Here is a 25,911-nt window from a genome sequence, read left to right as displayed (position 1 = left end):
TTTTAAAGCAAACACAGCTTTACTTTATGAACAATACGGTCTTGTCTCCCACACTAATCAAATTAATAAAGAAGTAATATTTGGGGGAGAAAGGGAGAAGATTGGGACAGGGGTTGAAAGTGTGCTGCATGGCATATTAACAATGCCATCTTGCTATCCTGAATCACGAAACAATGTGTGGAGGTACTGTGATGCCATTTCGAATCCTGAGCACCCCGATGCCTTCCATCGCAAAACAGGGGCACACAAAATCCTGAAAGTTGTTGTGGAAGGTATGCAAGTGTTGCTTGATATCAGCATTAAAAAATGAGAGAATCCCTTCATCGTAGTCCAGCAAAAGGCCAATCTTCTCAGGAGGAACTGTGATCTTGATGTCAGGTGTCATCCCATTATTGAGAAATTCATAGAGGTGGCTGCATAAGGAGAAAGAGATCAGAAAATTTAAATCATGGAAGCCCAGGACCTTGACAGCTTTAAAGGCACAACATTATTATCTTCAGTTCCCAGAATTGGCCCTGACTGGCTGGGGAATTCTGGCAGTTGAAGTCCACAGGTCTTAAAAGTTGCCAAGGTTGGATAACCCTGCTTTAAATGGTAAATTGATATTAGCAAGAAGTCCCAGAGGTACTTTGTCAAGAGGCATCTGGACTTTCTGTTTTTTCTTTGAAGATGTTTTGCTCCTCAACCAAGAAGTTTCTTCAGCTCTGGTGGGGAAGGATTTATACAGGTTAGGATTAAGAAGCTTCTTGGATGAAAAGCAAATGTCTTCAAAGAAAAACCAGAAAGTCCAGTTGCTTCTTGAAAAAGCACCTTTGGAGACAACCGTGACCTGAGAATCTCCACAGATGTATCAGCAACAAGCAGTATTAGCAAGAAGTGAAAAAGTTGCCCATTTCCAGCAGATCTAATTGCCCACAAGGCTTCCTAAGGAAGGACCTACTCCTATAGGCCTGTATTCCACATCCTGAGATCAGGGGTGGGCTGGGCTGCTGGGCGGTTCGCAGGGGTTTAGGGGAGCCCCTAGCTAAGATTCTGTGCAGTTGGGAGAACCCCCCAAATCCCCCTCCTGGCTGGCCCGGCCCACCCCGCCCCGCCCCTCCCAAGAGTCCCCACACGGACCATTTTGGATGCAGGTAAGTGCAGGGTGAGCGCAGAGGCTCAGGGAGGGTGAAAAATGGGCCTCCCAAGGAGCCTCTGGAGCCCGGGGAGGCCATTTTCGCCCTCCTGGAGGCTTGAGGAAAGCCTCCGGAGCCAGGGGAGAGCAAACCCCCTCCCCCTGCCGTGGTGCCGGAAGCCAACTAGGCCACACCCAGCCAGCAACCAGGCAGAGAACCGGTTGCTAAAGTTTTTTGAAGCCTACCCCTGCTTGAGGTGCTCACCAACATGTTCTCTTCAGGAGAAACTGCATCTGTATAGTCATATCAGAGCTTCTTTGCCCCCCCTGAGCTTAAAGTGATTCAGGAGAATTGGATGAGTGGGCTACTGTAGTATACTTCCATGGCTGAATGTGCTAAACTTTTCTCCTGAGACGTTTTCCAGAAGGGGATGATCCTTCCTATCATAAGGAATAAGGTCAAGTTGTGCCTAAGTCGCCAGGCAGAAGGTAAGTAATAATAGCCCCCGATTTCTTTTCTTAGGAGGCATCTCTGAGGATGGGTAGGGAACTGTGGTAGTGTTCTACCAGTTCTGCCTCACTGGTGGTGCTGACAAGCAGCAGAGACCAAATTGGTTCTCTCTGCCACTCTGCTGTTGGGCCCACCTGCCCGGCCAGGTTTCCATACTCACCTTTATCCTCTGCTTTTGAAGCACAGCTGCTTTGCGCAGCACAGCAATTCAGGGGTGGGGTTCAAATTTTTTAACAACTGTGGGCGTGGCTTAGGTGGTGGGCATGGCTTGGTGGTCATGTGACTGGGTGGACGTGGATTGGTGGTCATGGTATTGGCTGGGTGTGGCCAACTCAATATCACTCACATTGAGGCACACATCTCCTCGCTTGGCGTCTCATGACTGTGAGGATGCTGCAACCATCCTAAGTGTGAAAAATGGTCATAAGTCACTTTTTTCAGTGCCATTGTAACTTTGAATGGTCACTCCACACAAGCAAAGTACCAGCAAAGGAGGAAAAAACTCCAGAGAAGTTCCTGAGACAGGAAGTCTAGTCCTGCCAAGAATGTAATAAGGGTTAATGGAGAGGCAGTTTCTGTAAGCAACACCAGAATGTTTCCTTCCTGTCTTCCTTACAGGATTAGGCCAGTAATTTCTTCTAACAACCAGTTCTCTGAACTGCTTAGAATGTTAACTGGTTCTAGTGAACAGGTGCGAACTGGTAGAATGCCACCCCTGCAGCAATTGCCGTGCAGCAGCTGCTGAAGTATCAGGGAGAATGCAGGATTGCAGGAGGTGAGTTGGAACGCCACTGCGCCTGTGCAAAGTGTGCATTTGGTGCATGCGCACACTCAAAGTGTGTGCACTCATGCAAAGCGCACCCACCAAGCCACGCCCACAGAACCGGTGGCAAAACTTTTTGAATCCCACCACTGGTAGGGAAGTAGGATTTTGCAACCCCACTCCCAGCATTGTTGGAGTTAATGAGATCTGTAGCTCCTCATGTGGCCCTCAGTGCCCTCAGCTGTTTAGAAAATCCACCGAAAGTAAGAGTAAGTTGCAGTATAAAATCTTGCAAGCTGGTTGCAATGTCATCCCAAGGGTTCAGATTAAGCTGTACCTGGAGGAAGTAATGGTGTGCTTCATACACCAGGAGGAGTGGCTTTTGCCCAAATAATCCTCTCTTGGTACATTTTCAAAAGCCACTCCAATGCAATACTCAGTATTCTCATCAACATCGACCTCCCAGTAATGTTTTCCTCGGAATGGGATCGGGTATCCCAACGCAGCAATGGATCTGGCAAAAAGAGAGAGAGAGAGAAGGAAGGAATGTAGGTCAACTTGCAATATATTCGCTTTCTTGATGGAACTGAGTCATCTTCTGCATCGTCTCCTATCCCCCAAATTGGACATTAGTTGAGTTGTGGATAAAAGGATTGGATTTTTGAGATTTCCAGGGAAGAAAGGGCAAAGTAACAATTAAATAAGGAAAACTGGAATTTCACAGGAACTGGATATGTGCAAGTAGAGGCATTGTGTATGGCTAGATGCTTGGAGTAGGATTTTTTTTTAAATTCCCCATTCAAGTCGTCAACTCTCTTCCTTTTGAGAAAGATCCTAAGATACTAACTTAGGAGCTGCCATGAAGAAGTCCTGCTCTTCAACTTAATTCCCAAATTAAGGTGAACCTGGAAGTGTAGGAGAAGGAGTGACAAGAGCCTGGGGTGGAGTCAAAAGAGGAATCAGCCTAGAGTCTGTATGTAGCCACAAGCGGATTAAGTCCAACCCCTCTTGAATTTCATTGGCCCTTATCTACTGTAGTGCCAAGATTGTGCTAACCATTTTTGAGTAGATTCCTGTGTATAGGCATGATTGGTAATACATCAATTTAATCAGAACTTCATTTGTGGTCCTGAATGTTTCTATCTCAGGTGTCAACCTGAGTCACAAGACAGCTTTCCAGCTGATCTCAGCCATGAGCCAGAAGGTATTTAGAGAGATGACCTTGAACGATCAGTTATAAGTAGCAATATCAACATTACTATCCACTATAGTTAGTACTTGTTTTATTTAGAATATCTTTATGCTGCCTTTAGACTACAGACGCAATACCTTAACTCAGAAGCTCTCAAATTCAGCCCCTGTGATTGTTTTTCAGCTTTTGCTTTGAGCTGTGGCAAGCAGTTTTACACTCTCCAGAGTGCCTTTCTAGAAGTTCTGGGTCGTCTCAAAAGAAAGGCTCACAAAGAAATAAAATGGGATACTAGGCATAAAGAACCCAAACCTTGTAAAACTGTCTTCACCAAAGGGTGTGTCACTTTGGGCTCTCTTGGTTTCGTGGCAGGCCAATGTCAGCCCGTCTTCCAGGATGGACAACAAGGGATGAGCTGTCTTCTCATTGAGGGTAAATACAGTTCCTGTAGTAGGAGAATTGAAAGCTGGCTGTAACTATTCAGTCCCGTGAATTTACTTGTACTGCCCCATTTGCTCAGAAGTTCCTCCATGTATCAAGTCCCACTGCTCTCATCCAAACCAACTTTTTCAGTAAAGCTTTTAGTGACTACTTAGGGTCTTGCCTTGAAACAGATTAAACTACCTGTGAAGTTCTTGCTGCTCTCTGAGTTTGGTGGTTTTCTTGCAGATGTTTCATGACCCAACTATGTAACATCATCAATGCTAGAACACCCAGAGTAGCAGAGATTAGCACCAAGATTAACACTAGACCAACAATCAACAAGTAAACAATATTAATGCACTGATGATGTTTCCTAGTTAGGTCATGAAACGTCTGCAAGAAAACCACCAAGCTCAGAGAGCAGCAAGAACCCCACAGTTCAACTCTGAGTTACAAATATTCTCTCTTCTATTAGATTAGACTACCTCTTAGTCAAAGCGTATACAGGTCATCCTTGACTTATGACCACAATTGAACCCAACATTTCCATTGCTAAGTGAGTCAGTTGTTAAGTGAATTTTGCCCCATTTTACGACCTATCTTACCAAGTGAATCACTGCAGTTCAGTGAGTAACTGAACTCAGCACTCAGTGAGTAACACGGTTGTTAAGTGAATCTGGCTTCTCCATTGACTTTGCTTGTCAGAAGGTCTCAAAAGGAGATCACGTGACCCCGGGGCACTGCAACCGTCATAAATATGAGCCAGTTGCAAAGCGTGTGCATTTGGATCACATGACCATGGGGATGCTGCAGTGGTTGTAAGTGTGGAAAAATGGTCGTAAGTTTCTTTTTTTCAGTGCCGTTGTAACTTTGGTCATTAAATGAACTGTTGTAAATTGAGGACTACCAGTAAACACCAAATGTCCTCATTGGCTTCCCCCTTTTTCTCCTTCTTCTGTGACATCCCAAGATACCTCCAGACACATCGGTGATGCTAAGGTCAACATAATATCAACATTGACTATGACTTGAGCCAACTTAATGCAATGAGTTGGAGGGAAAATACCATTCTAGCTTTCACCATCCATTCTTCTTTTTTTTTAATACAAGGTTTTTTTTTATTTTTAACAACAAACATAGACAAATGTAAACATAAAACAACAAAACAAAACCATCTTTCAATTGTACAGTGTGTCAGTTGATACACAATTCTTGTGCACAATATATATATAATTTTTCCTCTTGAATTCAAATTTACATTCATATTATATTAATCAATTTTCCATATCATATTATATTATGATTTCACCATCCATTCTTCTTCCTCTTTTTTTAATAAAAAGTTTTTTATTTTTAACAACAAACATAGAGAAATATAAACATAAAACAACAAAATAAAACCATCTTTCAATTGTACAATGTTGTCAGATCCATGTACCTGTCATTTCTTCAATGGAAGAAGAAAAGTGGGGGGGGGGGGAGACTGATAAAGAAATCCTCCTTGATGTAACCTGAATATATTTAATCTTATTTGGAATTTGTATAACCTACACATGATACAATGGAGGGATGAAACCCAGATGGCCGGAACCTATCACCTCTGAGAGCAGCCAGGAGATGAAGAGACCATAAAAATTCCACAGTGAGATGTGTCCTGGGAAACTCTGGAAAAGATCATTCTAAAAAGGGGGTGAGGGGGAATTAACAGGTTGGCTCTTTGTTTTACTAAATGCAGATCAAGATAAGGGGAGGGGTTTTAAACTCCCCTATCCATCTCTGCATGCCTGAGAGACCTTAGACGCTGCTTTTAACCCCTACATGAATTGTCTCATCTCAATAAAGGACTTCTTTTGATACGTTTTGATACGTTTTCAGAAGTTCATTCTAGTTGATTGAATGGGAAAAGTTCTGTACCCTGACAAGTGTGCCGGTTGGTACACAATTTTTGTTCACAATATATGTATAATATTTTCCTCTTGAATTCAAATTTACATTCGCATTATATTAATCAATTTTCCATATCATATTACATTATTATTTCACCATACATTCTTGAGACTACAAAAGAGCCGGTGATTTTACTCCAAAATGAATAAAGTGTTTTTGGAAGTGGGGGAGGGTAGAAATGGAGGTATATGGGAGAGTATTCCCCACTTTTTTCTCTATTTGAATAGCATTTGATTCCCTTCAAGAGGTGCTGAGATATCCTTGTAACCCAAGCAAACTACTTGTGAAGGGTCAAGGGTGACAATGAGTGATGTGTCTCAGAGTCAGTTAGCTGTCAGTATTCCAAAAGTTACCCCAATTAAATTATGAGTCTCGAGCCAAACTTCCAAAACTTCAAAAGGATTTATTGGGAGTTAAAAGGTCCGGCATTACCTGGGTGTAGCCAACTCTGAGACACATAATTCATTGTCATCTTTGACCCTGGTTTTCCTCCACCCTCTGGGTGTATCGTAATTCATATTCTCCAATGGGACACGTCCATAGCCAAGAGATATCAATCATACTCTCCAGTTAGAATTTTGCGCGGCAGAAACTTTAGTCACCTAGTGACTGAAAACTACTGTGTTTCTCATATAATAAGGCTGGGTCTTATTTTTTTTTTTGAGCCCTGAAAAAATGGCTAGGCCATCTTTTTGGGGGTGACTTAATTTCCACCCCCTTGCATCTTCGGGCGGGAGGGCGGCGATGGCTTGGATGTTGACCTCGGCTTTGGTGGGGCACTTCGTATTGGAGTCAACGCAAGCAGCACCATATCCGGGTGTGCAACAAAAGTACTTCCTAACGGCAAGCCCCTCCACCATTCCCCCACATTTCGCATGTTTTAATATAGGCCTTAATTTGGGGGGAGGGGCTTAATTTCATTTCATGCCTATAAAACATGCTGGGACTTCCTATTGGGGGAGGCCGTATTGTTGGAGAAACAGGGTATTTATGGAATGCACTTTGAAAACTATTTATGGAATGTACTTTCGATTTCCAAGCTGCCACACTGCTCCCCCCTCCCTTTCTGTTGGCAACTCTAAAAAGACCAGAGAAATATTTTATGAGTTGACGCTTACTGTTTCCATACAGCATCTCTGGATTTTTCCCCCCATTTTGCTTATTTTTGGAAATAAATTAAAACAATTTTCAAAAGCACTACTAGAAGAAACGTATGCCACCATTTGCAAAGTGTACATGCTGAGAGTACATTCTGATTACCTGTGCTAAGGATAGAAGCTGGCTCACTCCTTTCACTTGATCCTCCTATATTGAGGGCCTTCACAAATAGAAGATAACTTTGTTTTGGCTCCAGCTGAATCAATGCCTCACAGTTTGGAATTCCAACAACAGATCTGAGGGGGAAAGTGGAAAAAATGCTTAGAGTCACATTTGAAAGAAGGAATAAGGGTTTTTTGTGTGTGTGATCCTGGGAATCTCAGAAAGAGTTGAGAAGTAACACAGAAAGATAAGTACCTCCCAATTCTCTTTTGTACCATACTGAAGATCAGAGATTAACATGAAAGAAAGCAAAACAAGCTTTATAAGGTATTTCTTTTATTTTTATTTGTTTGTTTGTTTGTCAAACATGTACAAGATAACAAGTATAGGAATGAACATGAACACGAACAAAGGAAGAAAATACAGATAAACGGGGACAGTAAGACAGGGACGGTAGGCACGCTGGTGCACTTATGCATGCCCCTTTTAAGGACTTCTTAGGAATGGGGTGAGGTCCACGGTAGACAGTTCGAGGTTGAAGCTGTGAGGGGTTGAGTTTTTAACAACAGAATTGGGTAGGGCATTCCAGGCATTGACCATTCTGTTGCAGAAGTCATATTTTCTGCAATCAAGTTTGGAGCGGGTTACCCTGAGTTTGTGTCGGTTGTTTGCCCCTGTATTATTGAGATCGAAGCTGAAGAAGTCATTGACAGGCAAGATGTTATAGCAGACAATTTTGTGAACTATGCTTAGATCGGACCACAGGCGGTGCAGTTCTAGATTATCCAGGCCCAAAATTCCGAGCCTGGAGGCGTAGAGAATTCTATTATGAGTAGAGGAGTGGGTATCAGTATGAGATCTGGTCATAGATCTGGTAACTGATTGTGGCTTTTTTCCACCTAGAAAATCTATTCCAGTGTCCAGTGCACTACAGTGCCTTTGAAAATTTCTATCAGTTGTTTGCCTCCTTGGGTAAGCTGATCATCCCCGTGCATAGCAGAAACATCACAGCATAATAGGGAACCTTCTATCTGTGAAATTGACCAAGGGATTATGAAATTGACCAGAGAAAAACAAAGTACCAAGGAAATGGTGGGAGGGAATTAGGACTACCTTTCACATCTCTGCTTCCTTGATAAGCAGGAAATAATTCATTTCTCTAACTAACAATAAATAGGAATGAATATTCTGTGTGTGTCTGCATGCAGAAAAGTAAGAGAAAGAAAGAGAGAGAGAGAGAGAGAGAGAGAGAGAGAGAGAGAGAAAGAGGAAGGAAGGAGATAAACAAACAAACAAACAAACAAATGCCCTGGATCAGTCATTGGTAGCAAAAAAACATTGAAAAAAAACCTATTTTGTCTATAATTCTTCTTGCTCACATTCCAGATGTGCTAGAACTTACATTTTAATGCTGATCCCTATTGGGAAACTGCAACATTTTGGATAATGACCATGGGCAAAAGGAGTTCTAGGATTGAATATTTCTTTTATGTTCCCTTTGACCTGTGGTCCCAAAGCTTTCAATAGTTGCTTCTTATGAGTATGATTCTACTAAAACAGATCCAGTGTATCGCTGAATATGACCATGAACTCATGATATGGTACCATATGGGCAGAACAAACTCTGTGCAACTTACTCAGTGAGAATTTCACCTCCATCTCCACCAGCCACCTTAGATAATTCAACAGTGTAGGAGTCCACAGGATTAGTATTTCCACATTCCCATTGCACCAGTGCAAAGTATTCACAGCTCTGAATCGCCTTTTTTTTGATAACAGGTGGCAAAGGAGCTGAAAACATAGACCGTACAAGAGTCTTTTGAAGCATTAAAAAATGAAGGCTGTTTTTTGTTGAGTGAAAATCTAGACTATAAGTTACAAACACTCAAGATCACTAATAAAATATTGGGCCTTCGATTTCTAGGTGGCTTTTCAAGCTGGGAAGAGAATTCAAGGCAATCATCAATCCAAAACACATCCTTAAACGGCTTAATTAGAAATTTAGCAAACTCAATTTAAAAACCACAAACAATATTGATTTAAACTTCTTCCCCACCTTTTAATATAACTAAAGTAAGACAACAGTAAAGATAGATCATGTTTATTATATAACTAAGGTGAAACCTTTTTTTAAAAAACCACTATTAGTTAAAAAATTTAATAACCTGACTTTTTGAGAAATATTAGTACCTAAAGTCAGAACCATCTGGATAAACCTTCAAGGATAAGATTGTGATCTTAATCTCTCTCCCACAGCTTACAAAAGAAAATTAGCTTTGGGCAGACTGGTCCCCACTTTGCATATGTCAATAAAAAGTTATTGTTTTCCTAAATCAAAACCAGGGGTGGGATTCTACCGGTTTGGACCAGTTCAAACGAGCCGGTTGCTAAGTTTACATGTGGTTCACTGAACCATTAGTTGAACCGACTGGCTGGCCCCGCCTACCGTGCCCCTCCCCTCCCAGGAGTCTCCACACGGCCTGTTTTGGATGCAGGTAAGTGCCGGGTCCTTACGGAGGCTCTTGGATGGTGAAAAATGGGCTGTACCAGAAGTTCCAGAAGTCCGGAAATGGGCCTGTTTCCAGCTTCCGGTGGCCCTCTGGAGCCTGGGGAAGGCTGTTTTCACCCTCCCAGAGGCCCAACGAAAGCCTCCGGACCCTGGGGAAGGTGAAAAATGGTCCTACCAGAAGTTCCAGTAGGCCACACCCACCCAGCAACTGGGCAGCAAACTGGTTGCTGGGATTTTTGAATCCCACCCCTGACCAAAACATAATATCAGAAGCCATTTACCTGTCATATATACAGCTCTTTCGCTCTCTGAGCTGACCCCAGCTCTGTTAACTGCCTTTACCCAAAATTCGTACTGTGTGTTTGGCAACAGCTGAGCGACTGTGCAGTAGGTTTCTTTCACATTTAGCTTAAACTCTGCAATTGGAAAGTACAAAGATTGAAGGAGTTCTTTGAAATTGCAACAGATTCTTAAGTAATATCTTATTTCATTCAGGAGGAAAGGCATATTATGTTGCTGTTACTCTTTTTTAAAGTAGGATTGGCCTGAACAAGCCACAAATTGTGGTTAGCTCCCAGGTAGATACTTTGCTGATTTCCAGAACTCACATTGAAAGATTTAATGGCCTGGGGGACAAAATAGCAAGTAAAATTTATTAAACCTCCACTAACTAGAGCAACCAGGATGCTTAGAAGAAAAGCAGCAGATAAAATTACAATAAAATCAGCAGGTTGCCAGGATGGAAATGCCACCTTAATTTCTGTCTTGCCAGATCTACCTCCAGGGCAGTCTTTAGACGTGGTGGGTTGTTTTTTTTTTTTCTCATTCTATCTGATCTGGCTTTAGTCTCTTTACCTTCTTCCCCCTTGCTTGATGTATCATTGCTCACTCGCTTGTAATAGAGTTGGTAGCTTTCCACAATATCTTCTGAGAAAAAACTCCAGCAAACTTTCACAGACGTCCCCGTAGCTGAATTGGGATCTTGAGCATTCATCACTGGTGCACAAGGGGGTGTAAAAGCTGCAATCAGAAAGGGAGAAATCTGTTTTTAGATTTTGCAAAAGAAGACAGGAAACTTCCAGAGTTTGGTATTTGCTCCTTGGTGAAAACTGCCATGCACCAGGATGGAATTTAAGCGAGACTTTCTTTTCTACCAAAATCTGTATTACTTCTATGAGCATCTGTGAGAGAGGCATTTTGAGAGCAAGAAATTTTATTAGCTACATTTGTCACAAGGAGACACATTCCTTGTGTGTCTAATCACACTTAGCAAAATAAACCATTCTGTTATGTTCTGTTCCATATCTTCTCTTCTCTTCTCTTCTCTTCTCTTCTCTTCTCTTCTCTTCTCTTCTCTTCTCTTCTCTACTCTACTCTACTCTACTCTACTCTTATTATGTTTCAGCCAACTTCGTGTCCATTAAGTCAAATCATTTTTTTCTTGTCTTGACCAGACCTACTTGATTTTTCTTGATCAAATCTACTTTTTGCTTGGCCAGAATGATTTGATTGGCCAAGCCTACTTTTTGAAGTATGGCTTCCATCGCATCATTGAAAACTTATCGTGGTTTTCAGGTGAAACACGTTGCACCTCCCCAACATTCATTTCCTTGCCTGATAGGATTCTGCAGTCAACTGAGTGCACAGATATTTCACTGATGGAGATCTCATCTTTTTCTTTTTGCAAATTGATGGATTGTCCAGATTTGCTGATATGTTGAGAAAGATATAAGTCATGGACATATGAAGTTAGAGCAACCATAATATAAATCCTCCAGTAGTCTCTCATGCAAAAGAAACTTCTCTGGAGAGTTTAGTATAGTATTCTAAACTATGCATTTAAAGCACATCATCTAGGAAATAAAGTCACCAGCTTCCAACTCAACCTATTCTTTGTATTTGGTACCCTAATGGACTTACTTGGGGAAGAGCTAACAGACTCCAGTAGTCCCTGAATGTCTGAGAAATGAATGATTCGGTCTTCAAACTCGGCTGGAGTTGATAAGTCTATACTCACATTCTTTTTCAAGAAGGTATGTACTCTGAAAATGCCACAAAAATCAGCATTAGATGGCTTGGGTTGAGATTTATGCTCCAAAACATTTCTACTACATTATATATATAATGCATGGGCTGCACCCATCTATGCTATACGGAATCCATTTACAAAAAAATATTCATAAGAGACAGTATTAAAATCCCAAGTTAAAAATGTTCGTTAAGAATTACAGACTTACAGTAATGTGTTGTTGTTTTTTAATTAAAAAATAGTAGTTCAAAGATACAGGCAAGTTCAAATGAGGCAGTGCTTCTTGGAATAGAGCTGGAAGGGACCTTAGAGGTCTTTTAGTCCAACCCCCATCTCAAACAGGAGACCCTATACTATTTCAGATAAGTGGCTGACAATTCCTTTTCCCACAGAAGCTGTAACTGTTTTAATCTATTGTGGGCCATTTTATGCTGAACAGTTAGAGTCTTCTACAACTACAGCTAAGAATGTTTCTGGTTTCTATTTAAAAGATTATAGGGGGAAAGTTAGGCGAGTCTCTACAGCACCAGCTGAAGGCAGGACAAGAGGCAATGGGTGGAAACCAATCAAGGAGAGAAGCAACCTAGAACCAAGGAGGAATTTCCTGATAGTTAGAACAATTAACCGGTGGAACAAGTTGCCTCCAGAAGTTGTGAATGCTCCAACACTGGAAGTTTTTAAGAAGAGATTGGATAAAATATAAAGACAGATAGATAACTCTACAAATTCTTCCATGCAAAGTTTCTTTTATTGGATTATATTAGGTATCCTCAAGGTAACTCACTGTTATGTCGAGATGCATCTAGTGTCCAATTCTTTGCATAGTTGAAATTGTAGTGTAAAATGATAGTAATCTTTCCCCTATTTCATCCCATAGTAGTAGAGCCAAAGGAGAGATGCTAGCACGATGCTAGGGTCCGAGCAAGAGTGGAGAAACTTCCCCCAACCCACCAAGGTTCAATTCAGTGACCAATCAGGATTACAGATGTGACCACATGACATGGACTACATTTCCCAGGATACCTTAACTACATTTACCATGATGCATTCCCTTAAGGGGACAGCTCCCAATTCCTAACTAACTATCCCAATTCCCATATACTGGCTGGGCAGCACAATAACCATTTGTCTGAAATAGTATAGGGTTTGGGGATTGGACTAGAAGACCTCCAAGGTCCCTTCCAACTCTGTTATTCTGTTATTCTGTTACAGTGGCCATCCTCACCAAGACTACCATATCCCATATACCCATTTGCTCAGCTGGTTGCAATAGTGACATCCTTGGTCATTTTAAAACTTACATAAGGTTGATGTGGAGCTAATCATCGCAAACATAACAGAGCCCAGTAATAAATGTTCAGAAACTGGAAAAGATTCTGTTGATTGAGCCTCATAGCAAGCCTGACACCAGCATGCTTGAATTTTATTTATGTAACCCCTACCCCATATCAATAGATCTCAGAATGCAATATAATTATAACTGAAATGAAATGAAAAACAATCTAGATCACCAGAAAATGGAAACCCAGCTGCTTGGCACTGCAATGAAAGCCAAATTAGTACCAAACCAGACTAAGAAAAAATATTTCCACAATTTTATATAGGCAAAATTATATCTATTGCTCCCAACTGTAGTATACTGCATGCAGTGAAAGCCAAATTAGTACCAAACCAGACTAAGAAAATTTTTTTCCACAATTTTATATAGGCAAAATTATATCTATTGCTCCCACCTGTAGTATACTGCATAAACTAACAGTAAGGCCAAATGTTAACATTTTGGCAGGATGACTATAGAAAGGAAAGCTCTTTAAAATACATGTTTCACTCTTACCTCTGAATTGTTGCAACTGCAGTCTGTTGAAGGAAGAGAAATTGGTGATTCCACTAATATATTCCATATGTACACAGATACGTGCATACACACACAAGGGTAATAATGATCACTGACTTTTTTCTCTAATTAAAATTGCTGATATTCTTATGGCCAAGAAGCCTATGCATCTTTCCTCAAAAGTATATCCTGATATGTCGAACAAAGTAATTGCCTTGGAGAATTGAAAGCACAAAGCAGAGATTGAAATAATGTCTTCATAAATGTCACGAGCTAGTCTGATCAAAGGGCAGAATAGATCTCTCGTAATGCAAACCCAGAGGAGGCAAAATGAAAAGGCCCACTGCAAACAGCAAGGTATAACTTTAATAATTTTGTAATAGCAATGTAATACTTTTAGCAGAGAATTTAGAACTGTGACTCCTACAGAGGCCCACTGGTTTGGGGGAGGTGCTCTGGATCACTCTGATGATAACTGTGGTCGTAAGTCGAGGACCACCTGTACAACATAAGCTCATTCTATACTGAAGGTTAGATGTAATACTAAATAACCTTTGGATCTACAGACCATTCCTAAGAGGTCGTGCATAAGTGCACAATCGTGCCTACTGTCCCTGTCCTATTGTCCTCAATTATTAGTTCCTATTTCTTGTATTTAAACTTATGTTTATACTTGTTTCTGGTATACTGTAAGCTTTTAACAAATAAATAAACATCAAATAAACATCAAATAAATTAATAAATAGATCCACAGTGGTACCTTGGTACTCATTGGTTCTGGGAGGCATGATAAGTACCAAAAATGTTGAGTACCAAACAAATTTTTCCCACCAGGAATAATATAATGAGTCACAATGCAGCAGACAGCAACAAGTTCTAGCTTGTGCATTGAGTACCAAACAAACAATGTCCCAAAAGTGCTTTTTAAAGAGGCAACTGGACTTCTTTTTTTTCTTTGAAGACATTTTGCTTCTTACCCAAGAAGCTTCTTCAGCTCTGACTGGGTGGTGGGGAACAGAGGTGGGTATTCAGCAGGTTCTGACCAGTTCTGGAGAACCGGTCGCGGAAATTTTGAGTAGTTTGGAGAACCGGCAAATCCCACCTCTGACTGAAAGTTTTACACTATCCTTCTCCTGCCATGCCCATCAAGCCACGCCCACAGAACCAGTAGTAAGAAACAATTGAATCCCACCACTAGTGGGGAATGGAAGGATTTATATTCCTTGCAGACAGCTGGTCATTTGCATCCTTTTAGAGGGTCGTTGGGGCCATTTGGAGACCTTTCTGTGTCCTCATGGTCTCCTGAGTAGTGCAAAGGGGTGTGGAGCCTTTTTTGAACTGCTGACAGGACTGTGTTGTAGGACTGGAGATATATGATGTCATATTCTTCCCCTTCTGTTGAGAGAGGGCCATTTATGTCAAAAATGATCATCCCTCTCTAAAAGAATGCAAATGACCAGCTCTCTGCAGGGAATATAAATCCTTCCACTATCCTATCAGAGCTGAAGAAGGTTCTTTGATAAGAAATGAAAGGTCTTCAAAGAAAAACAAGAAAGTCCAGTTGCCTCTTGAAAAAGCACCTTTGGGTCAGCCATGACCTAGATGACTGAGAATCTCCATAGACAAACAAACAATGAGGACAAAATGTTCAAGTCAAAATGTGTTGAGTACCAAATTCGATGAGTTTCAAACCAGTTGAGTAGCAAGGCAACACTGTATTCTTATAACTGAGCCTTTTTTTTTTTTTGTAACCAAACAAGTGTACTCTTAACACCACCATTATGTTATCTTCAGGACTTCCGTTATATTTTTCAGCAATCTCTAAAGCAATGGCTTTGAGACTGAAGGTCAAATTTCCTCCTGGATTCTTTTTGTCCTGTACCTTGAGGGCCTCTATTTTTTTTTCACCCTGGTCAAGATTTTCAATGGTTTCCATCAGTTCTTTGCACGTATCCAGGTTCTCTCCACAATCGACCAGTTCTTTGTACAAGGCTTCCAGTTTCTCTTTCTTCTCCTCCCCCAAAGCCTGCATATTTTCTTCATATCGTTGCTCAAGGATCTGTATTATGTCATCGTAACGCTTCTCAAAGTTTTGCTGCTGCCTGGTAAAATTCTCCTGGAAGGAAACATTTTGGGTTTCAGTTGAGCAGACTCACACTGTGGAGAGGGCTTTAAGAAAAGAAAATATTTTATATACTTTTATTTATACAACACCAATTTAACCCTCATGGATTGCTGCAAAGAATCCTTGCAACTCAAGTACGTTCTAGAAATTAGAAAGTGCTGGACTGCCAGAGAGAAATTAGAGAATTATTAAAAGGATATCTTAAGGGAGGAATGACCAAACAATCTTCCAGATATCTAATAACAATGGGATCTATGGCAATGACACTTAAATTATCTGTCTAGATTAGAGAAGGCTCTGGTCTTTACTCATTAACCAAAAAGTCCCTTTTTATGACCCTGTAGTCCGGATTCGGGATAATATATTGAAAATATTGCTTTGACCAAAATGGTTTTTCATTTGGATAGTTTTCCACTTGGTTTTGTCTGCCTCCAGTTTCTGATTATATGCACACATCTACCAGAAGTGAGATGCTGTCATGGTGAGTAAGGAGCCAATTGCATCTTAATAAAATAATATATTTTATTATTTTAATACTTTAATAATAACATAAAATAAAATACTTAATAACAATATTTTTAAAGGGTACAGATTCTTCCTTCTTAGTAGGAAGGAAGATGTAAAGACGTATTAATAGAACAGGACAGCAACTTTGGATTCCTGGAGCTAACAATATTTTTTTTTCTATTTGCTACATTTTTATTAGTTTATCATAGAATAAAATAGAAAATTTAAAAAGTAATAGAAAACTTGGGGAGAGGGAAAAAGAGAAAATATGGAGTAAAAAGAAAAAAGCACCAACTTCCAACTCTCTTTAGCACAGTAGAAAATAACAACATAGAAGCTGTTGTAAGTTAGTTGTTGTTAGTTAGAAGTTGTTGTCACAGTAGAAGATACAACCTCAACTTTTACACAAAAGTATATATTAACCATTTCTACAGCAACAAACCTATCTAATCAGCAAAAAACAAAATCAAAGTTTCATTTTATTCCCATTGCAAGCACAAAATACGGAAGCAATTTCCAAACAGAAACAAAAATTAAATATATCCTCTATAGAGGAATCAGTTTAGCCATCTCGGATTCTCCTTGTGACATTTTGACCTGTGATGTGGCATAACAACAGATTTTGAACAGTTGGAGAACCTAAACTTGAAGCCTCTGACTTACTAAGAAACGAACAATCACACCTTCTTCTTTGTCTATGCAATGAGATGGCAAGAGGCTGGTGGACCTCTAGGGTGGCCCTTCCTTTCCAGTTCACTTAGAATCATGAACTTAGCTTGCAAGAGCACCTTACCTCTACTGTAATAAAAATTTCCTCCAAGTGGCTAGCAAAACTCTCCAGGTGAGCGATTTGGTCTTCCAATCGGCCAATATTTTGCTGAAGTGCATCCTTTCAAAACAAAAAAGGGTTAAGTGGAATATTGAGTAATTTTGAAAATATTAAAATATTAGGGATTCAGCAGGGGACACTGTATGAAGAAATGCGATTGATGTTTAAAAATGTTTACGGAGAAAGTGATAAAGAATCATAAAGAGAGAATGGTATTGTTTAAAGACAAACGTGTGAACGTAGAAGAACCCAAAAAATGGGAGTGGGGAAAGATGAGTACAAATTAGGAAAATAGTATTATACACACTGATATATAAAATAATTTATTATTATTACAATGTGCATGTTAAGGTTAGAAAGACAAGGATTATGTATATTTAATTGTATTGTTAGCATTGTGGGAAAAATATATTAACCCAGTCAATACATTGTCCACAAAATATGTATGATTGTTAAAGGAAAATTACAAATAATACATATACTGTGTTTCCCCTAAAATAAGACTCTGTCTTATATTTTTATTGAATCAATAATAAAGGAAGTTGAGAAAAGAACGGAAAAAACGGAAAAGAAGCTGGAAATGGTTGGTCAGCAATTAAGAAATGTGAGTAAAGAAATTGACGACTCCTTGGTATATTTGGAAATGGATAAGGCTGAAGCATATCTAAGATTCCAAAATATAATGGAATCTAAAGAAGAGGACTTAGAACAAGTGATGGCAGGAATATTAGCAGACCTATTGGAAAAAGATAAGGACGATATTCTGAAAGAGTTAGACCAAGTATACAGAGTGAGCACAAATTATGCAAGATGACATAAACATCCAAAAGAGGTCCATGTAGATTTGCCAGGAGGAAAGTTCGAGATATTATATATAAAATTTCTAGAGAAGAAACAATTACATACAAAGGGAAAGAAATCTTGGTGCTTAAACAAATCCCAAGAAGAGTGAGAGAGCAGAGGTGAGATTATAAATTCTTGGCAAACCAATTAAACCAAAAAGGTATCATATTTAGATGGCTAATCCCAGAGGGAATGCTAATCACTTGGGAAGAAAGAAAAATTAAAGTAGACTCCGTGAAAAAAGCCCAAGAATTCTACGAATGATTGATAGGCCATGAAGAATCGAGTAGTAGAGACAAGTTAGAAATGAATTTGCAAGATGACTAAGACTACCAAAAAAATAGAGATGGGAATTGTAGGAATTAAAAAAATAAACATCAAGAGAGAGAAGAACCGAAGACACACAATCAGCCACAAAGAGAGACAGGAGTAACTACAAGACAAAGAGCAAGAGTCAATTAGGTGATGGATGAAGAAAAAAAAATACTATCAATTAACATAAATGGCCTAAACTCTAGGATAAAAAAGAAAAGAATATTAACCAAATTAATTAAACAAAATGCAGATATAATATGTTTACAGGAAACTCATATAAGGAAGGAAGAAGAAAAATATTTAGAATGCCCCAAGCTAGGGAATTTGTATACGTCGCCAGCAGATTTTAGGAAAAAGAAAGGGATAGCAATATATGTGAAAGATGATATGAAAGCAGAGCCAATTTGGATAGACCCCAATGGAAGAATTCTGATGTTACAAATTTGGATTAAATCAATTCTAATTCTACTAGTGGTAATCTATGCCCCTAACAATAACCAAAAGGAATTTTTTAAACAATTATATGACAAATTAGTGGAATTAGATAAAAGGAATATTTGTATCTTGGGAGATTTCAATGCTATTGTGGACCACCAGAAAGTTCATAGTAGTGGGAGGAAAAAGAAGAAAAAAAGAGAACTACTAAAAACATGTGAAGAAATGATGATTGAACTAAATTTGATAGACATGTGGAGGAAATTAAACCCGGAGAAAAAGCAATTTACATTTTACTCCAATCCTCACCAATCATGGACACGAACTGATATGGTGTGGGGTGAATGGTGAATTAGTAAATGAATTAAAAGAGATTGAAATTTTACCAAATGAATGGGCAGATCACAACCTGCTTCAGATAGTGTGGAAAGGCAGGAATAAACCAAGGAAAAGATCGACCTTAAATATACAGTTAATTAAAGAGAAAGAATTTATGAATAAACTTGATGAGGAATTAGACTATTTTATAAAAGAAAATAATAATGAGGCAACTATGAAACAGAATATTTTGGATACAATGAAGGCAGTAATAAGAGGCATAACAATATCATACACTGCTAAAAGAAATAAAGAAAAATATGCCCAACAAAATAAATTAGAACAAAGAATCAAAGAATTAGAAATTCAGCTGCAAAACACCCCAAAAGACTGCAAATTGGAAAAACAGATGATAATAACTAAACATAAATTAAATTTAATCGAACAAGAAGGAATGGTCTCAAAGTTAAATACAGCCAGACAGATATTTTTTGAACAGGCCAATAAACCAGGAAGGTGGTTGGCCTATAAACTTAAAAAAGAAAAACAAAAAAGATTGATCTACCAATTAATAGATGAGAACAGGGATGCTCAACAAGGGATAGAACAGAAAAAAGAAATTGCATGTAATGTTTTGAAGATCTTTATAAAAAGAAGGAGGTAAATGAGGATATGATAAGAAACTATTTGTGTATTACTAAAGATAAAATAATTAAGGAGGAGATGAAGGAAATGTTAATTAGAGATATTACGTGGCCCGAGTTAAAAGCAGCAATAGAAAATCAAAAGAACAATAAAACCCCAGGCCCCGACGGGATACCAGGGGAACTTTATAAAAAAATAGGAGAACAAATAAGACCTCTCATGGTGGAAGTATATAATGAGGTCCTACTAGCAGCAAGAATGCCGGATTCATGAAAGGAGACATTGATATCATTGATTCCGAAAGAAGATTTCGATTCACGACATATACAAAACTATAGACCAATTTCCCTGTCAAATTCTGATTATAAAATATTTACTACAATTATAGCAAATAGATTGAAAAAAATATTGAATGAATATATACATAAAGATCAAAACGGATTTCTTCTTAATAGACAAATCAGAAATAATTTAAGGATAGTATTAAATGTTTTCGAATACTACGAAGCCCACCCGGAGAAACAAATAGCCCTTGTATTCTTGGATGCACAGAAGGCCTTTGACAATTTAAATTGGCAATTCCTAATTCAACAAATTTACAATATGAATCTAGGCACTAAGTTTGAAAACATCATGACTACAATTTATGATTCACAAATGGTGAATATTATAATTAATGGAGAGTACACGCACTCAATAAAAATAGAGAAAGGAGTCAGGCAGGAATGTCCATTATCCCCCCTGCTCTTCATATTATCTTTGGAAACATTGCTTACACGAATTAGACAGAACCCAGGAATAAAAGGACTGAAAATTAAAAAAGAAGAATATAAACTCCAGTCATTTGCAGTTGATATGGTATTTTTCATAGAGGAACCAATTGAAACAGGTCAAGAATTACTGAAAGAGTTAGATCAATTTGGGGAAGTTGCAGGACTTAAAATTAATAGGGAAAAAATGAAATTAATAACTAAAAATTTAACAGAACAACAGAAACTAAAATTGGAAAGGATAATTGGATTACAAATAGTAAAAAAAGTTAAATACCTAGGAATTTGGTTGACGGCTCAATGCAAAACTCTAATGGAAAATAATTATAATAAACTATTACAGCAAGTTACAAAAGATTTAGAGATATGGGTTAAACTGCAAATCTCCTTATTAGGGAGGATTGCCACTATAAAAATGAATATTCTGCCCAAATTTATTTACTTATTCCAAACAATACCAATAAAAATACATAAAAAAATTACTTCATAATAATCCAAATTTATCTAACAAGGAAAAAACCGAGGATAAACCTAAAGGCAATGCAAGATATGAAGAGCAGGGGAGGTATGGCACTCCCAAATTGGGAATTATACTATAGTGCAGCCTCCTTATTCTGGTTGAAAGAGTGGGTAAATCTGTCGAATAAAAGGATCTTATTTTTAGAAGGCCATGATTTACAGAGGGGATGGCATGCATTTTTATGGGACATTGGGAAAATTAAGCAGAAGTATTTCCACAGACATATAATTCGAGATTCCTTATTGGCTAATTGGAACAAAATTAAAAAAAAACATTATTTAAAAATCCCAATTTGGATCAACGATGGAGGCGATGATACATCCAAATAATCTAGATCTTAATAAAATGATAAAATACAAAGACCTTCTTGATGCTCAAGGAACTTTAAAATCATGGCAAGATCTCCAAGAACAGGGGCTACAAGTAGACCGGTGGGCTTACTTGCAAATTCAAAATAGATATAGCCAGGACAAGAAAATTTTTGGAATTTATACTAAGGGACAACAAATAGATAAAATTTTATTTGGTCCAGATTAAAAATATATATAAGTAAATTTTATAATTATTTACTAGAGACGGAATTAGAAGAGGAAGTAGTCAAAGGCAACATGATGGCTTGGAGCAGAAACATAGGACGTAGCATTACATTATTAGAATGGGAAAAGGTTTGGACAAGGAATAATAAAATTACAAGATCAGCAGCATATAAAGAAAATGCCTATAAAATGTTTTATAGATGGCATCTCTCACCCTTGAGAATAGCGAAAATGTCTCCTAACATGAATCCGAATTGCTGGAAATGTAAAAAGAAACGGAACATTTTTTCATATGTGGTGGTCCTGCACTGAAGCCCAAAGATACTGGCATAGAATAAAAAAATGGTTAGAGGAAATAACGGCAGAGCAAATTGAATTAAAACCAGAATTCTTCCTATTGGGGATATTTAACTGACAAATTTCTAAAAATGTCAAATATATAATACTGCATATTCTTACTGCAGCCAGAACAACCTTTGCACAATGTTGGAAACAAGCAGATATTCCAACAGAGGAGATGGTTATACAGAAGATAACAGCCTGTGCAGAGATGGACAAGTTAACCTTAGCACTTAAGGAAAAAGAAACATCAGAATATTATAGAAGCTGGGAATGCTGGTATGACTGGATAGAACAAAAATAGAAAATATATTAGTAAATAATGTAAAATGTAAATCATAATTATATATTCGCAATAAGATGTATTTGTAAATGTATCACCAATATTGATAACAAACAAGAACCATAGACTGTTGATAATAGAATTGTTTGTTTTTTAATCATTTTCTTTTTTTCTAATTCTTTTCTTTCTTCTTTGGTGCGTTGTGTTTGTTTGATATTTTGGTTTTGTAATCAATAAAGTTTTTTTTTTTTTTTTTAAAGGCACCAGGGCTTATTTTCGGGGGAATGCCATCCACTGACTAACCTCACTTGCGCGCATCACTCCCAGCCTCCTTTTTGCTGTCAGAGGCCTTCAGGAACTTCTTCTTCTGCAGCCAGCAAGTCTTTCCTGAACGCCTCTGCAGCCGATAACAGAGCTCTGGATTGATCCAGAGGTTTCTTATCAGGCCTTCAGAGGCTTTCAGGGGAAGCCTTGCCAGCTGCAGAAGAAATGGGCCAGCAAGGCCGGTGTCAGGGTGTACGAGGCCTGGCTATAACTGTCCACAGGTAAGTAGTAGGGCATCTCCACACACCCCCATCCCCAGCCTAGCTTAATTTTTACCTGTCCACTCTGGAGTGGGCAGGATCTTAATTAGGGCTTATTTTGGGGGGTAGGGCTTATATTGGGCACATGTGTAAAAATCAAGCTAGGACTTACTTTCAGGGTAGGTCATATTTTCGGTGAAACAGGATATCTATCTATCTATCTATCTATCTATCTATCTATCTATCTATCTATCTATCTATCTATCTATCTATTGCAGCCTCGCCAAATGTTTATTGCTTCCTACTTGGATCGGTTTACGTGGTCCTCACCTTTGCGATTTCCACCACAGCCGTGAGAGACATGACTTCGTGCTCTTGATGTTCATTATTCTTGCTATTGGAGGGTGTCACTGGAACACAGCAAGTAATGCAATATAGTTCCTTCTCTTGGTAGGACCGTTGGCTTGCTTCCTTATCCTCAAGAAGATCACTGTCGCTCTTCTCATTATTTTCTTTTGCATGGTCTGTGGGTTGCTGGTCCCGATCCTCCACATGTGGTGGATGTTGCTCCTCTACATCTTGGGTTGCCTTCTTTTCATGTGGAGAGAGATCTCGCCTTCGAAATGGTTCCTCAGGAAATAAATTTTCAAGGGAGTCATAAAGTTCCAAATGATAAAACCTGGGACTGTCTGGCTCATCCTTTTTCAATGGTGCATCCATAGTGGAGAAGGAATATTGGACACCAAGTCAACAGGCCCAAGGTCTTGCGTGCTGCCTCCTACCTTTCTGCTAAGAACAATAAAAGTACAACATGCAATGGAATTTATGCTTAACCTCTCAAAAAGCTAAGAAGGTTCAAGTTGAGGAGCACCAGGAGACCCCGAGGAAATCCAACGAGACTGGTAATATTGGAAACTGGAGATGACATTTAGAAACATCCACCCACTTCCATTCTCTTGCCAAGAAAAATGCATAGGTGTACTTTGAAGTTATCAGGATGCACCATGGAAGAATTAGAGGCCTAGGACAGGGCTCGCCAACCTTTTGGACCTCGGGGACCACCAAATTCATAATTTTAAATCCCACGGACCAGAGAGCCTGGGAAAATCCCCCCAAAAGTCTGCAGGAGAATTCCCCACTCCATTTTCCTACCGATCGATCATTATTTATTTGGGATCGCAGGATTCGGTCTCCAGCTCCATTCTCACAGAGAGAGAGAGAGGTGGGGGGAGGGAGGGAGAGAGAGAGACTTTTGGCTTGATGCAAAGGAAAGCAGCAGAAGCAGCAAAGTCTTTCTTTCTCTCCCCCAAACTCCACCAGAAATGAGACTTTGTGAGATTTGTTTTTCTGGTGCAGCCTCTCGGAGCAGGATGCCTTGCAGGGTCCCAAAGACTCATTTCTGGCGGAGTTTGGGGGAGAGAAAGAAAGACTTTTGCTGCTTTCCTTGCTTGCAGCCAAAAGCAGAATAAGAAAGAAGCAGCCCAGTGGCACAAGGGTGAGTGGGGCAAGTTCTCCCCTTCTGCCCTTTCCACCCTCCCCTCACTAGCTCATGTTCACAATGCAAGCGACGCAAGCCTTGTGTTCCCGTGGGCCATGTGGGCAGCGCAGCCTTGTGTTCCCATGCAGCCTGGATTAATTGCTTTGGGGGTGCTTTGGAGATGACATTTCTCTGCGGACTACCAAAATTTTCTCACAGACCACCAGTGGTCCCCGGCCCACCGGTTGGCAACCACTGGCCTAGGAAACAGATAATAAGGAACAAAAAAAATGCAGAAACCCCAGTTAATTTCCTGATAGTCAGAGGTTGCTGGGTTGGAACAATGATTTTATGTGGGTGAAGTTCTATCATATAAGCAGATGGACTTCGTATTTTTTAGCCCCTTTCCTTTTATGGTTAATTTCCTTTCCTTTAAAAAAAAATACATCATTTTGGGCTTCCAGTGTAGCTTTTCTCTTTCAGAAAAACCAGGCTACCAGTTTTAAGCCAATATGGTCTATGGGGCCTCAGAACTTGGTTTGCTCTTAAGGGTTTCAAGGAAAGTCTTTGGCCAACTTTTCCTTTTGACTGAACTTTGTATAATAATAGTGTGACAAAGACAAAGGCCTGAGACCTTTGAATGCATACTCCTAGGACTCATGTCCCTGCTCAGTCCAAGGGGAAAGAATGCCCAATAAGAGTAAATAACAACAGCAAGGGACAGAATCCAACAATTTGGACCTTTAAAACCGGTTCTAATTTAAATAGAGAGCAAAATTTCTATTTTTCTCGTAGCCTTCCATTGAAGGTTGCTCCTATCAGGCAGTCAAAGAAACACTAAACGCCATTATATACTATAAAGCCAAGCATTAGCTTCAGTTTGATTTATAGAACATAAACCCCGTGGAGATTTCAAACGTTTTTCCTACAGGCATTTGGAAAAATACGTTTGTGTGTCTAGAGCATTGTAAAGGAACACACTGCTGTTCAATGGCCCCTGATTGAAATCGATCAGCAATGAGATCTTAAGGAAAAATTGTGCACTGGGACCAACTACATGCAAACGCAGCGGCAGCACTTTTAAGCAGCTTAACTTGAAAAATTTGCATCCTTTTTAAAGTGAGGAATTATGTTCTTAAAAAGAATACTTGCCTCTTGTGTTAAGGATCCATAATTTCTTCTTAGGGTCAAATGATCGTGATGCACTTCGGTTCCTCCATATCCAAACTTGATTTTCCAAACCTTGCCATCTTTCTGTAACTGAAAACCTAGTGCTGTAACATTAGACAAGGGTTTTCCCTCCCCTCCCCCATGAATTGCATGCCAGGGAGCAAAGATAGACCAGCACCTGACACTAAAGCTCCCTTAAATGTCATGGCAGAAAATGTCACATCCAAATCCTACTGAAAACATCGAGGCCTGAAAACTTTGAATCCCAGACCCTAACCCTAACCCTAACCCTTTGAAAACGTCTTCTTTAAACCCTCTGGATGAAAGAGTGTATAAGTAGCATCCATTGCCAATGCTGAAGATGGAGAGAATTAGGAATTCGTACACTCCGTATTTTGGGGAAAAAGTCAGATTGGCAGTTTCACAGAATGCCATCTATGTATTAGCAAAACATCTACTGTGGTAGAGTTGCTAAAGAACATTAAAGGAAAGAATACCTCAAAATAGTCAATCTCTTAGCAGGAACAAATCTGAATATGAGTAATTTTGAATTTGCCTCCCAGGGTCTCTCAACAGTGAGATGGATGGCATACAAATTGAATAACTAAATAAATAAAAATATTTTTGGTTCCCCAGAGGGTGTCGTTTCTCCAGTAAAGCACAGCTTTTTTTAAGAATCTGAAGCATAGCTATTAT

General features: G+C 39.3%; 1 protein-coding gene across 2 annotated transcripts; it reads right to left on the bottom strand.

Annotated features, from left to right (window-relative positions):
• FSD2 (fibronectin type III and SPRY domain containing 2) lies at positions 1 to 25,307 on the bottom strand. 2 transcript variants are annotated; one of them, XM_087941397.1, is made up of 13 exons: positions 25,194 to 25,307; positions 22,899 to 23,350; positions 17,005 to 17,100; positions 15,462 to 15,695; positions 13,580 to 13,602; positions 11,637 to 11,758; positions 10,572 to 10,736; positions 9,998 to 10,132; positions 8,845 to 8,998; positions 7,208 to 7,341; positions 3,890 to 4,022; positions 2,726 to 2,902; positions 1 to 413 (listed from the first exon to the last, which is right to left on the bottom strand). In XM_087941397.1, exons 2-13 carry the CDS (start codon positions 23,286 to 23,288, stop codon positions 164 to 166), a joined length of 2,013 nt encoding a protein of 670 aa, XP_087797523.1. In that variant the 5' UTR covers positions 23,289 to 23,350; positions 25,194 to 25,307; the 3' UTR covers positions 1 to 163. The 2 variants fall into 2 exon arrangements, with proteins under 2 accessions (XP_087797523.1, XP_026565656.2); XM_026709871.2 differs by lacking the exon at positions 25,194 to 25,307 and having other exon boundaries at positions 22,899 to 23,363.
• Between the last annotated feature and the right edge of the window lie 604 nt (positions 25,308 to 25,911).

This window comes from Pseudonaja textilis, chromosome 13 (assembly GCF_049901715.1).
Source record: "Pseudonaja textilis isolate UNSWEBS1 chromosome 13, rPseTex1.2, whole genome shotgun sequence".
Taxonomy (NCBI): domain Eukaryota; kingdom Metazoa; phylum Chordata; class Lepidosauria; order Squamata; family Elapidae; genus Pseudonaja; species Pseudonaja textilis.
This window is presented reverse-complemented; position numbering and strand designations above follow the sequence as displayed.